Raw genomic sequence first — 16,027 nt, 5'->3', positions numbered from 1 at the left:
ATCGGTTTATACACAGAAATATGAGATATTTTGCTTTCAGATTTGCTCTTTCAATAAACAATTTGTGACAGATCCGATCTTGTTTATCAGAATTTTGTGAAGCGTCCGTTTTGTTTGATCGGGATTTTGTGAAAGGTCCGTTTTGGTTGATCGGATTTTTGTGAAGGGTCCGTTAACGGACCCAAATATCCTCTGGCCAGACCCCTGGTATAATGATGTATTTTTTTGTTGGCATAGCAATGCGCGTCGGGTACAACTAGTGTATATATACAAGAGATGCAGAAAATGCCTGAACACTTGAACTAGGTTTGGAGGAAATTTCTGCAAAAGATATAAGTAAATAAATAAAAATAGTAATAATAAATTGAGCGACATTTTTTGTTACATTTTGATGCCATGCAGGGACATATTACTGGTTTATACTTAAAAGACTAGGACCTTAAAAAATTGATGTTTGCTTTTTTTGCAACCAGTTAAGCTTTTTACTTTTTGTAGAATGGCTTTTTATATCTGAAATTTGGCTATCAACATTAATTAGGCATAAAGATGTAAAATTTCCGGAAATTTTGAAAAACGTGGGGAAAAAAATGGTTTTTTTACCAAGTTTTTTCAGGAAAAATTGGAAAAAAATGAAAAAATTAATTTTTTTTATGAATAAAAATAGAGTTTTTCAATAGCTCTGTGTTTCTTGCAACACATAATGGGTTAAGCATTAAAAAATGTATGCAATCCAAGCATCTTCTTTTTCTGCTTGACAGAAATACACATCAAGGTAATAGAAAGAAAAAAAAAACTTTTTGTTTTATAACTGAGAGCTTTTTTGGTTAAACACCAGAAATAAGTCAAGTCATCGTTCAACCAATAATATTGGGTAAGGTGTGTCTAATCATGACAATTACATTTTATATTTCAGATTGCCTTTGAAACATGAAATAATAACTAATTTTTGACTTTCAAACATGATTAATATTGTTTGAAAGAATATGATTTCCTTTCCTTTACAATGCAACTTTATTGTACGAAAATAAAAGCTATTGAGTTTTGAGATTTTTTCCAATCCAGTCTAAGCTCTAATCAAAACTGAACTGTCTGGTTTTTCTTTTTCTTTCCAACAGAAACCCCAAATCAAGCCTGAGTAATGGTTTTTAAAGCTGAACTAAAACTTAAACTAGAGTTTCAGTTTATTCATACAGTTCTGCTAAGCAGAGTAGTAAACGTAATCACACCTGCACTTTTGAACGAAACTGAGATTTTTTTACCAAGATTTTCTATGTTTTGTATTTTACTTAAAAAATAAAATGTTTTAGGGTCATTTGATCAAAAACTATTTTTTCAAGCAATACTGAAAAAAAAAAAAAAGACATTTGAATCAAATATATGGAAGAGCCAAACTTTAAAACACAATGTCCCAGCTTGAGCTCAACTGCAGATTCTACTTTTGTGCTGTGCACGGTGGTATGTAGGTTGCAGCAAAAAAAAAAAAACTCTCGGACAAAGATTGCATTATCGAATGGAAGTAAAGTATTTTCTTTTTATTGAGCGTCTTACATATTTTTGTCACTCACTTTATCAGAAAATAATTTATAATATATCTCCTACTTTTTCGTTTTTCGGTTTTCTTACAATTTTAAGCAAAAGACCTGCTATTTTAAAGTTGTTTAACAAAGTAGAGCGACAGTTCGGTTGCTTGTTGTGCCTTGACAAACAGTATTTGATTCCGCATGCAGCTTCAAGTGACTTGGAAATGATAGTCGACGTCCAGGAAGTGTACAAAAACAAGCAGTGAACATTTCCGTTAATCCTCAGGTCATCCAAAATGAATTCAATGAAATCATTAGGTTTCCACGATAGAAGTTGTTTGTAAGATAGGATATTGTGACCTAAAAATGCGACTAAGGGCAAAAACAGCTCAAACAGAAGTTTTACGAGTTCCAAAAAGTTCAGGCATTTGTATGACTCCAAAGATGCCAGAAACGTTTAAGACAGGCAGCAAAGTCCATACACTGATTTACCGTTCAACCAGCTCATAACCCCCAGAACAATGGCATTTGGTCTGTAGACACAACCAATAGTGATGTAAAATACCTGGCTATTTATTTTAAGGGGTAAATACCCAGGGTATATACCCGGGTATTTATTTCAAAAATTTATATTCAACTAAAATACTTTTCTGTGTATGTATTCCACTATGTATATATATAACCAACCATATACAAAACAATAAATTTTTGCCCAAAAATTGTATTTTGATCACATATTTAAAGAATTATTATGTGAAACAACTTAGCAATCTAATATGATATTCACATTAAATGTATTGGATATGCCTAATCAATGTTGTTAGCCAAATTTCAGATATAAAAAGCCATTCTACAAAAGGTAAAAAGCTTAACTGGTTACAAAAAAAAAGCAAACATCAATTTTTTAAGGTCCTAGTCTTTTATAACCCAGTAATATGTCCCTGCATGACAGCAAAATGTAACAAAATGTCGCTATTTATTATTACTATTTTTTACCTATATCTTTTGCAGAAATTTCCTCCAAACCTAGTTCAAGTGTTCAGGCCTATCTGCATCCCATATAAAGGGTGTCCCAAAATTAACGCAAGATTTGAATTTGCCACAATTTTTGCAGTAAATTGTTGGCAGCCACGGAAAAAGAACAATTTGACAGCTGGGAGTTTAGGGTTAGTAAAAATGGATTGTTATGCTATTATACAGCCAGCGAAACAATTCAATCACTGCATGAGGAATTTCTTATTCGTGTAATCTCTCGTTTCAGTGATACGAATTGTACCCTAGATTGTGTGATTTTACATCATTAGACTTCTTCTTATGGGGTTATTTGAAGTCAAACCTCTATGTCAACAATCCCACAACCACCGCATTACCTAATTGCGATATCGAGCGCCAATAACAGTAAACTGCTTGACCCACCCAAACTTTCATTATTTTTCAAATAATTGTTCTTTAATGAAAACGCATTATAGAATCGAAAACGCTCCATTTGTAATAACCCTAGACCCTCAGCTGCCAAATTGTTCTTTTTTCAAGATTGCCCACAATTTATTGCAAAAATGGCGGCAAATTCAAATCTTGCATTAATTTTGGGACACCCTTTATATATATATATATATATATATATATATATATATATATATATATATATATAATTAAGCAAACAGAATTACAAATATTAAACAAATTATAAATAACAAATGATGATAAAAAGGAAAAATGCAAACAGCTATTAAGTAGGAATAGAAAAAGAGTGAATCCAGAGCTCATCAGCCATGGAGGATTCATTAATTATGGTCAAAAGACCAAAATTTTAACTATAAACTAAAAAGAATGTTTAAGCTCCAGTACATGTAATATAGAGTAACAATGGGCAAACGCACCACTTGCTAAGCTAAAAACAATAAACTAGAGTTCAAACCTAAAACTAAAAGCAGGGGGTTTCGCCTCGACTAATTAGGAAAACAAGTTCCGATAATTAGCCTTCCACGGGACAGTACCTGCCAATAACAAAATTGTCTTACCTTGAAATCCGCGTAAACAAATCCAATCCATTGTTCAGCCTGATAAAAAAACCAATCCATTTGTCAACAAAACATTAAAAACATAAAAACATATCCCGAAATCGGTCCATAGACATACCGAGTCGCCTGTTTCGCACGTGTAAAATTCATCCACCACGGTGATTCATAAAAAAAAATGGTTTGTCACGGTTGTATCATACATTTACACAGTTAAACAGTTTCAAAGGAAGCGAAATGTTCATCGAAGGCTATACTTAAGCAGATGGTTTCAACTAGATTTTTAGGGAAGTTATTTTTAAAAAGTAAGTTTTTGAGTCCTGAAATTTCTTGCTTAAATGCAGAAATGGTATTGCAAATTCTTTTAATTCTGATAGCTTGCGAAACAATAATGCCAATAAAAACCTTTTTACTTAGGCAGGAGGAAAAATCTTGTAAACTGTTAACTGTGAAATTGAATTCACGGCTTTTATCATAGATTGTAGTGGAACAATTTGAGTCAATTTGTATGTTGATATCCAAGAAATTAAAGCTATTTTGATTCGAACTGGTCTTTTTGAGCGTTAATGAACTATGATAAATAGTTTTACTGAGTTCAGAAAAAATAGGAAAATTTATACACAAAAGGTCATTAATGTATCTGCAACAAAGAGGTGTAGAGGAAGGATTGTCAATTAAATATTTTCGTTCATAACATAAAAGAAAAAGGTTGGCTAATGTAGAGCTAAAATTAGCTCCCATTGCTATGCCATTAATTTGTAGAAAACATGAATTACCATTTTTGAAAAAAATTATTGAAAATACAAAATTTAAAAAGACCAAGAAAAAACAATTCATTAAAATCAAGGGAATCCTTGACTGAATTAAAAAGTTCTGAAACAGAGGAAAAAAGTTCAATGAGTGGGATATTGGTGAAGAGGTTTTCAAAATCAAAAGTTTCTAAGTGATTTATATCAAGCATATTAAGTAAATTGATGACTTCAACACTATTATTAACAATCCAGAACCAATTCATTTGTTGAAGTTTAAGTTGTTCAAGAATTTTTTTGAGAAACTGTTCAAGCTTTACACTCAGATTTTTTTCCAATGGTGTTGGTGGCAGAGCAAATAAAGCGAAATCCAACAGGTGTTTTATGAAATTTTGGAATTGCATATAAGTAAGGTAAGTTAACAGAATCGGGACGTGGCAATTTTAAAAGTTTGTAAGAAGCAGCAAATTTTTTGATGATGGAGGATTCATTAAGTTTGGAGGAAACATAAGTGGTGGTTTTTTCTAGTTCATTTTTCAAAATATTAGCATATAATTTTTTGCAGCAGATAGAGTAATAAGAACTGGCTTTATCAACAACTGTAAAGACAAAAGCTTTTTTAAAATCATTGATGGCATTATTTTCATCAGCAGAAAGATGGAAGTATGAAGAATCTGTGTTAACAATATCACGTAAACGTGATTTCAGTTCAATTAAAAAGTGGTGTCTATATTCAAGAAATGCATTAAGTGGAACATTAAAACAATAGGAGATTTTTCTTAAAAAATATTCAAGTTCAAATGTAAGCTTATTAAAAGCTTTTAGGAAATTAATACGAAAATTAGGCCAATATTTAGTACCCAAACTAAAAAGTTTAATGAGTTTTTTGTTTTGTAAAAAATTCAAATCAACGGTCAGAATATGACCAAAATCAGAGTTGAAGAAGATGGAATTAGAGAAATGATTTTAAAAAAGCTTTTGTCTTTACAGTTGTTGATAAAGCCAGTTCTAATTACTCTATCTGCTGCAAAAAATTATATGCTAATATTTTGAAAAATGAACTAGAAAAAACCACCACTTATGTTTCCTCCAAACTTAATGAATCCTCCATCATCAAAAAATTTGCTGCTGCTTACAAACTTTTTAAATTGCCACGTCCCGATTCTGTTAACTTACCTTACTTATATGCAATTCCAAAATTTCATAAAACACCTGTTGGATTTCGCTTTATTTGCTCTGCCACCAACACCATTGGAAAAAATCTGAGTGTAAAGCTTGAACAGTTTCTCAAAAAAATTCTTGAACAACTTAAACTTCAACAAATGAATTGGTTCTGGATTGTTAATAATAGTGTTGAAGTCATCAATTTACTTAATATGCTTGATATAAATCATTTAGAAACTTTTGATTTTGAAAACCTCTTCACCAATATCCCACTCATTGAACTTTTTTCCTCTGTTTCAGAACTTTTTAATTCAGTCAAGGATTCCCTTGATTTTAATGAATTGTTTTTTCTTGGTCTTTTTAAATTTTGTATTTTCAATAATTTTTTCAAAAATGGTAATTCATGTTTTCTACAAATTAATGGCATAGCAATGGGAGCTAATTTTAGCTCTACATTAGCCAACCTTTTTCTTTTATATTATGAACGAAAATATTTAATTGACAATCCTTCCTCTACACCTCTTTGTTGCAGATACATTGATGACCTTTTGTGTATAAATTTTCCTAATTTTTCTGAACTCAGCAAAACTATTTATCATAGTTCATTAACGCTCAAAAAGACCAGTTCGAATCAAAATAACTTTCATTTCTTGGATATCAACATACAAATTGACTCAAATTGTTCCACTACAATCTATGATAAAAGACGTGAATTCAATTTCACAGTTAACAGTTTACAAGATTTTTCCTCCTGCCTAAGTAAAAAGGTTTTTATTGGCATTATTGTTTCGCAAGCTATCAGAATTAAAAGAATTTGCAATACCATTTCTGCATTTAAGCAAGAAATTTCAGGACTCAAAAACTTACTTTTTAATAATAACTTCCCTAAATATCTAGTTGAAACCATCTGCTTAAGTATAGCCTTCGATGAACATTTCGCTTCCTTTGAAACTGTTTAACTGTGTAAATGTATGATACAACCGTGACAAACCATTTTTTTATGAATCACCGTGGTGGATGAATTTTACACGTGTGAAACAGGCGACTCGGTATGTCTATGGACCGATTTCAGGATATGTTTTTATGTTTTTAATGTTTTGTTGACAAATGGATTGGTTTTTTTATCAGGCTGAACAATGGATTGGATTTGGTTACGCGGATTTCAAGGTAAGACGATTTTGTTATTGGCAGGTACTGTCCCGTGGAAGGCTAATTATCAGAACTTGTTTTCCTAATTAGTCGAGGCGAAACCCCCTGCTTTTAGTTTTAGGTTTGAGCTCTAGTTTATTGTTTTTAGCTTAGCAAGTTGTGCGTTTGCCCATTGTTACTCTATATTACATGTACTGGAGCTTAAACATTCTCTTTTAGTCTATAGTTAAAATTTTGGTCTTTTGACCATAATTAATGAATCCTCCACGGCTGATGAGCTCTGGATTCACTCTTTTTCTATTCCTACTTAATAGCTGTTTGCATTTTTCATTTTTATCATCATTTGTTATTTATAATTTGTTTAATATTTGTAATTCTGTTTGCTTAATTTTATATTTACTTGGCTTTTTAGTTTTGCTGCATTGCGCATCTATGGGCTCTTGGTGTGGTCTTTTCAATATTTTTCACTTTTATTATTATATATATAGATACATATATATATATATATATGTATACGAGGTCTGATCGAAAAGTTGCAGGACTTTTGAAATTGCGCGGGAACAGAGAGTGCTAGAGACTTCCGGTTGGTAGCATTGTTTAGAGAAAGTCTTCCCGAGCACAGTTGTTGTTTCATAATATTGATAACCTTCTCGAAACGGAAGTTACAGCTGTTTTACTGAAGCCACTTCTTTGTTTCTAGCTTTTTCGTAATGGACAGGAAAGTAGAGCAGCGCGTTTGCGTCAAACTTTGCGTGAAATTGGGCAAATCATTCGTGGAAACTTTCCAAATGCTTCAGGACGCTTTCGGTAATGAAGTGCTGAGTCGTTCACGGTGTCATGAGTGGTTCAAACGGTTCAAGGAAGGCAGAACTTCAACGACAGATGACCCTCGTTCAGGAAGGCCTTCAACTTCAACTGACGATGCTCAAGTGGCCAAACTGAATGCCCTAGTGCGTTCCAATCGACGTTTAACGATTCGAGAGATGGCAGAGGAGTGCCACATCTCATTTGGGTCATGTCAGGAGATCCTGACCGAAAAAATTGGAGATGAGAAGGGTTGCAGCCAAATTCGTTCCACGTCTGATGACAGAGGATCAAAAAGCGCACCGCCTGGAGATTTGTCAGGAGCTCTTGCAAATGGCCAGTTCCGACGAAAACTTCTTGAAAACCATCATCACAGGTGACGAAAGTTCGGTTTATGGCTACGACATGGAAACGAAGGTGCAGTCGTCCCAGTGGAAGTCAAAAGGCTCACCAAGACCCAAAAAAGCTCGTCAGGTGAGATCGAACGTCAAAGTGATGATCACTGCTTTCTTTGATTCGAAAGGTGTGATCCATCATGAATTCCCCGCACAAGGTGAAACAGTCAACAGATTTCGCTACCTTGACACCCTGAGAACTTTGCGTCAAAAAATTAGGCAGAAGAGGCCTGAATTGTGGGCGACAGGCAAGTGGTTTCTCCACCATGACAACGCGCCCTGTCACACCGCCCTCCTCATCCGCGATTTTTTGGCCAAAAACATGACAACCCCTCCCCAGCCCCCCTATTCACCTGATCTGGCCCCCTGCGACTTCTGGCTGTTCCCCAAGCTGAAGTACCCGATGAAAGGACAGCGATTTCAGACGATAGAAGAGATTAAAGAAAAAACGCGGGAGCAGCTCAACAGCATCCCCGAAGAAGAGTTTTCCAGGTGCATGGGACAGTGGAAACACCGGTGGGAGAAGTGTATTTCCTCCAGATTGGAGTACTTTGAAGGTGATAAGTTAGAATAATTGTTAAAAAATTTTAATAAAGAATTATTGAGAAAGTCCTGGAACTTTTTTATCAGACCTCGTATATATATATATATATATATATATATATATATATATATATATATATATATATATATTATTAAAACTTGAAGTAAAATATTCTACATTTAGACAGCGTAAATGCAGCTAAAGTGTTAAATGTATACTACATATATTATACAATTTAATGTCACACTCGTAACTCGTAGGTAGCACAGTGGCAAGTGTACTAAACAACAACAATAAACCCAATAGAATATTAACAATGTAAATTGAAAACCATGTAAATAGGGAAAGTTGAACAATATGACCATTAAAATAATTAATGGAATGGACAGTAACTGCTACGTTTTCAAAGAGCTGGAGCAGTTGGCATATAAGATTAATTTGCAGGATTCTATAGAGGTCGGTACCGCACAAGTCAGCTAGTAATTACATTTTTATCAAATTCTCAAGAATTTGCTTGCTTATTTCAAATGTGTGGTAATCTTTCTATTGGTCAACATTGAATGAGTATATTAGAAAAGGTGACAAGTTTTTTGATAATGCTGACATGTACTATCCAACCCCCTGGGGGGCTGGATAACTTCTCAGTTTATTCTTCCAAAGGTCCCTAATGCTTCCTTTTTTTTTCACTTTGGATATGACTTACCAAGATTAGGATTTTGAAATCTTGAAATTCATCATTGATTTACTTATACTTCTCCAATTACGACATTGAAAAGAAAGATTCTTTGGTTCACACGAAATGCTTCTTTCATAATTTCATCAAGAAAATGAAAAATATTATAAAAATTATAATATATACAATAAAATTATAAATATATACAATAAAAAAATATTGTAAATTGTGTAATATATACATATGTATCAGTTTTACTAATTATTTCATATTTAGATTTAGAAAAAAAAAAATTCTCATTCATTTTTTGTATTTTTTTTTGTAAAATACCCAGTTTTTGGGTATTTACCCAGGCCTTGGAAAAATACCCGGGTAAATATCCAAAAAATATTTACCTACCCACTGGGTATTTACCCGATCCAAATCACTACACTCCAAGCACCTTAGAAAATGTTAAGCATCGCTAAAATCTCAAGTCAGGCTTTGTGTCTGTGATGGAATCGGCACAAGCAACAAAAAATCTCTGTTTTTTTTTGTGGATGAGGGCCATAAAATGAATCAAAAAATGTACCAGAAGGACAATTTAGAAGCTGTTGTACTTCTGCGGATCTAAGAGCACTTCAGCACAGCAATGTAGACTGGACATTTCAATTTGACTCCACACCAGTTCATGCAGCCAAAAAGACAAGAGTGGTACAAGGTGCATTGTTTTTGACAAATATCATCTTTAGAGTGGACGCTCTACTTGCTAGACCTCAATCATATTTATTACACTGTTAGAGTCAAAGTTTTACCCTAAACTATACAAAAGTTTGGACTCTCTAAACCAATTGCTTTATACGGAATAGAATTCATTAAAGGACTTGTCGCCCTTGAATAAAAATTTCAATAAGCAGTTGCACGTCTGTATTACTTCAAAAGGCAGCCAGTTTGAAACCAATTAATTTATTGATTGCTAAAAGTCTTCTCGTGTTATTTTTTGTGTTTTGTTTATTTATTTTTAATAAAGTTATATGGAAAATTGCTTGCCCGGGTTCTTTTACCGCACCCTGTACATTTGGTTCGCACAGTCAGCGGAAAAATAGTTCTGTGATTAAAGTTATGCGTAATTGTTTTATAAAGAAGGAAAACAAATTCTTTAAGACGTATATTGGTTTAATTTTTTTTTACAAAAAGTATTACATGTTTTTTAATTTATAAAAAAAATTATATTATCATACAACAACTTACATTATCATATTAGACAGTATTTTAACATAGAAGGGGGTGGGAGGAGAAAATTCTATCAGAATTTAAGTATAAGAAATTTCTAATAACTTTTCGCTTTAAATTTCATCTAAAACTTCCAGAAAAGTTGAAACAATTCATTTTTTTTAATTTTTCCAAAGTGGAAATAAACCCCTTCAGAAAAAAAACGTTTTTTTTTCTGTTTTCTCCCCGAAATTTTCCCGTTTTTTTCCCGACTGTTTTCATTTCTAATTAGGCATATCAAACCCATTTAATGTGCCTATCATATTAGATTGTTAAGTTGTTTCACACAATAAATCTTTCAATATGTGATCAAAATACAACTTTTGGGCAAAAATTTATTGTTTTGTTATGGTTGGTTATATATATCAGGGTGGCGACAGGAACAGTGAAAAAAAGTTTCCTGACTTTTCCCTGATTAAGTTCACCAAACTTCCCTGATTTTCGTTACAAATGAAAATGGTTTCCTTTCTTAGCTCTACTTAAAATCCATTGTATGTTTGTATAAAATGCAGTATTTTAAACATTTTAAGCTGTGTAAAGTTGTTGAACTAAAGATATATTTAAAAAAAAAATCAATTATTTGGAAAAAAAAAAAAAACCTACAAAACAGCAGGTATATTGAATTTTTCTACATGGAAAGATTATAGAAAATTAAAAAAAAAAAATACTTTACATCCAGAAACCACTTAGAATAAGAATTTTAAGAAATTATTAAAATCACTCTCAAAAACATATGTCTATTTATGATAGAACTAAAAAGTAATTGAAATTATTTTGAACTAAATTTTCAAACAGTATAATTGTTGCAAGAATAACAAGTAATAGTGAAAGAACAGAAGTAATGTAGTTATTCTTATATAACTAATTGACATATTTATGCAAAAGAGATGAAACCATTTGACATCCATTCATAGGGAGTTTTTCTCTAATCAAGAACATAGGTTTTAATGAATGAATGTTTACGTAAGTGCACAAGTTAACTCTATTTCAAATGATTTCAGTACGTAACGAAAAAAATCTTAAATTGCTTTTGTAACAAAGGACTTTGACATGCAAGAAAAAAAGCAATTAGTTAATTTCAAAATACATAAAAGAATACAACTTGGTTATAAAATAATAGAATCATTTATGTTTGAAGAAAAGAAAATCTTTATAATCTGCGACGACAACAAATAGTATAACGGCAAAAAACAAAGTTTTTTTTATTGAAAGTTCGATTTTAGCAATTAAATTAAAAGCGCAAAGAAGTAATAACTTTTAAGTTTTTATCAGTATTAATTCAAAAACCAAAGACTTCTTGAAATCGTGATTACAGTGAGCTAATTACCTCGAGACAATGGAATAAAGGCAAAGGGACTAAGGCATTAATGAAGGCTTCCTCTTTGCCTGTCTAGTTGTTTATTTTACGTAGCATTGAAAGCATGTAAAGAAATTTCAAGCTAGGTAAAATAAAAAAACCTAACAGACACAGAAGCAATCTTAGGAAGTTCATCCTGTGGTTAATAAATAAGATTCAATACTTTGACGTTGAGGAAAAAGATGCACAAATATGTGGCAGTGTATAATCGCACCTCATTAATGTTGCTTTTTTTTTTTTTTTTTTGATCAGATAGTTGGCGGAAAATGTTTAGGGAATTAAGGTACTTAATTTTTTAAAGCAAAAAAATTTTTTTTATTCATAAAATCAATTTTCCCCGATTTTTTGTTATTTTTTCGAAATTTCTTGATATTTCCCTGATTAATAAAGTTCCCTGACTTTTCCCTGATCTCCCTGATATGTCGCCACCCTGTATATACATAGTGGAATACATACAGAAAAGTATTTTAGTTGAATATAAATTTTTGAAATAACTACCTGGGTAAATACCCATTTTAGGTATTTACCTGGGTACATACCCTGGGTATTTACCCCTAAAAATAAATACCCGGGTATTTTACATCCCTAATACCATGTAAAGTACGTAAATTTTCACATAAAATGTATATTTAAGTGTAAATAATAAAAGAAACATAATTATAAGTCAATATATTATAATAATAATGTAAGAAAATAAACAGCAGTGATTTGAGGATGCAGTTACTATTTAACGACTCGCGCTGATTGAAATTATCAGATCAATATCAAAATATCGGATCTTTTCAATACTTTCGAAAATATAATATTTTCCAACCCTGCTTAAGTGCTAACTTGTTGCTTTTTAGAATGATATAATGAGCTCTCACAACTGTTTGCACTTGGCTAACTTCAAAAATCAATTATTTTATGCAAACCCTGCTTGCAAAATTGCGAACAACATTTCATGAAAAAAACTTGTATATAATACTTGATCTTAGAAACCCTTGTTAATTTTGTTTTCAATCAATTTGAAAGTAAACTTGTCCAAAGATGTCCAACAACCTTGAAGCACTGCAACTTAGTTTAATATAATCAATTGTCAGCATAAAAAATACCCTTTTTTATCATTAGATTGGCAGGTATGATTATAATATCCTCAAAGTGAAGTCTTAAAAACCATGCTGCATCATGCATCTTTCTCTTGAAAATATAATAATTTTATAAGGTCTAAGTATCAATGTAAATAACTTAATCATCCTTTCTTTTCTCTATAATTCCAAAAAAAAAAAAATCTTTAAATCAAGCTCTTTAATCATTTAGCTATAGAATAATTTCTATAAATTCTCCCCATACATATCTGCAATCATTTGTTAATTTTGTATTATTAATGTGGTATTCATCATTCATACATGGGTATCATATCAACTATTAAGAAAACATTATCACATTCAACATGACATTTCATTTGGATTTTTGAAATAAAATGGTAAAAATGTTTAACTATATTTACTATTGTTTAGCTCAAAATGGATAAAATATTATGAATTACAAAAATTAAAATAGTCCAATGAAGTAGTACCTCTTTGCTTTTCCACGACTTCAAACTATCTTCTTCAAGAACATCCAATTTGAAAGCATGGAAATTCTCTGTAAAGGCTTCATATATTTCATCGTCAAAGGGTGAAAGTCTCAGTGTCCGAGGTGGGACTGAGGTTAAAAGCTAGAATAAATCGCTGTAATTATTTTCCATTTTTCAAACCAAAAGTGATTTAAATGGCAGAAGAAGTGTCCATATTGAAGGCAAAAATTACGGTTACTATTTACATATTCAGTTCAGCTACGCATATAATAAAATAAGATTTCTGTTTGTTGGTGTGGTGCACTTCCTGGGAAAAGGATGAAGCATAGAAACATGAAATTTGGTATTCAGATGTAGCGTTTGCTGATGATGAGCACCTTGTCGCTTGATTTTTGATAACTTATTTAGGGAAAAAGTCATTTAATGTTTTGTATGATTTTTACCACTTTTTATCCAATGGTGTATGAACTAGTTGTGATAATGTATTGTTGTCAGGGTTGTAGAGTCGCACTCAGTGGATTCAAAACAAATAATCTTTTTTAACACATTATCCCACAATTGTAAGTCAAAAAAAAAAAACAATACTTAGTTGTCTCATTCGGTCTCTTTTTTTTTTTTGAAAAACCGAAATCAGTCAAAAGACTAAAAACTTTCACCCCTGGCTGTACCACCAAAGTGAATACATTTGAATACTATAACACATACAACCATTTAAATATCTATGCAAAACTCAGTACTTTGCAGTGCTGCCAACTTTTGAAAATTTAAATTAGTAGCAAAGCTTTGCACATGTGGGGGGGGGGGGGAGACAGCACATTTAATAACAAATGTACAGGCAAAATAAGTAAGGCAAAATAAGTACATTTGTAAAATCCAGAAAGTCACCCCCCCCCCTATTTCCAAAACCAAACTAATGAATTTCAGGTGAAGGGGGAAGGGGTTAATCAAGTTTTTTTTTTAATTGCTTCCAGTATTAATTTAAGAGTGCAGAAAGGGAAATGATTTGTATACACTTAATATTAGTATTAAACAAGAATTATAAACGGGTTAATAATATAATGTTGTGAGATTCCAGGCTATTTTGCCGTGGTCTGAGTGTTGTTTCCCTAAACGTTTCGACCGCATCTGCGGTGGTCATCTTCAGTGTTTACATGGTTGAAGCTTCCAGGGAAACGACTTCCTAACAACTGAGGCAGATTTAAAGTGTTGTCACTATTTATGTGGGAAGAGCTAGCTCTCCCTTTGTTTTTTGCTATGATTGGCTGATGAACGTTCGTCCTTGTTTCTGGTTGGCTGAAACTTGAGCTCTCTTAACTCTGGTTGGGGTTGGCTGCTGGACATCCATCGCTGTTTCTGGTTGGCTAAAAGGATCTCTCAGGATAATCTGTCAAAGTGCAGCACATGCCAGGGTTTGTTTATCTTAATTCCTTCTCCCTTTTCGTTGAAATTGTTGGGATATTCGAAAATTTTGATCACTTCTCTGTTTAATCTGGCGTAATAGTGGGAAGTCCTTAAAAGTATTTTGGTTTCTTTGAATTTAATGTCATGGGTCCCATCACTAAAAGTGTATCCCGCGACTGCCGATTCCTCAGTGTGTATGAAGTTGTATCAGAAACTGAAAACTGGCACAGTTTGCTGCAGATGTTTCACCCGTTTAATTTGGCTTTTTTAGAAAAGAAAACCTGCATATGGACGGGGGGGGGGGGGGGGAGACTAAAATTCTAAAAAGGTTTTGACAAGCAGAGCAACAAGGATAGCAAAAAGGATAATACTTTTGGAGAAAAGATGGAAGGGTTACTTCCAGGATTTTATGATAAATTTACTATTGGACAAATTACAGTTTGTTTAAAAAAAATATTTTAACTTATTATTTCATCATTTGTTGTAATAAATTCATTTTGTTTATTTTTAAACGAAAATCTAGAACATTAGTTACCACAAAAGCGAAATTATCTAAATAATTAATAATATGAATATTACTGTAATGATTGAAATTTTTCATAGGGTTACAAAAACAGAAGAAGAAAATAACAAGTTTTGGATATTTTTTTGTAGCATCATACTTCAGGGCTGTAGTTCATAGAAACTACGATTTTTTCGCAGCACTGCTACATTGCACAAAACTTTCTTTAAAAGCCGTTTTTGCCCCTACGACAGCAAACAAATTTCATATTGTGCATGTTTAAATAGACCAATCGATGAACTCGAGCTCACTAGGCAATAACCAGAGTCACTGGTTAGCCAATTCCATATGAAAATATTCAACTGACACTACCCACGCTGATATCGATAATCATGATGTTGGTGTGTGTTAAGGTAGCTGCTAAATGTAAACAGTGATTTGACAGTTACAGTTAGCAATAACATTAAATCATTTGAAAGTTTTAATACTTGAAAGATGTTTAACCCCCTTTTTTTAACACATAAATTGTTTTGAGATGAAGGAACATGTCTTCTTAATTTTTTGAGATTACTAGTCATCAATTTTTAACATATCTTTCCCATCCACCCCATTCATCTCAACTCTGCACTGATTGGTCTGGGGGGTTGACATTTTGGAAAGGGATTTTGAGAACAGGGGACCATGTGGTGTGCTGCTAGAAGTTTCTAAAAACTATAAAGATAAAAAAAATGGCCTGCTTTTGAAAAATAAGTTTGAAGCCAGAAGGAGTCCTGTATAAAAGGAATGAGACATAGTCTGCCCGAGATTTTGAGGAAGACCATCTCCAGATGATGAAAGATTCTTGTGTGGAAAGCCTAGCATGGCAAGATGTCTCAGTTGTTTTGTCTCAGGCAAGCGAGTTTCTGGTTAATCAGTCCTTATTCATAGCAACAAGAAGACCCA

At 32.5% G+C, this 16,027-nt stretch overlaps 1 protein-coding gene across 1 annotated transcript in view; it reads right to left on the bottom strand.

Moving 5' to 3' along the window:
• LOC129231878 (protein PBDC1-like) overlaps positions 1-16,027 on the bottom strand; it is a 203,498-nt gene that overhangs the window by 16,140 nt on the left and 171,331 nt on the right. The window contains exon 4 of the mRNA XM_054866267.1: positions 13,183-13,323. Coding sequence (XP_054722242.1) covers positions 13,183-13,323 — 141 coding nt within the window. The remainder of the gene's footprint in view (positions 1-13,182; positions 13,324-16,027) is intronic.

Source organism: Uloborus diversus, chromosome 10 (genome assembly GCF_026930045.1).
Source record: "Uloborus diversus isolate 005 chromosome 10, Udiv.v.3.1, whole genome shotgun sequence".
NCBI classification, from domain to species: domain Eukaryota; kingdom Metazoa; phylum Arthropoda; class Arachnida; order Araneae; family Uloboridae; genus Uloborus; species Uloborus diversus.
Note: the sequence above shows the minus strand (reverse complement) of the source record. Positions and strands in the feature narration are given on the sequence as shown.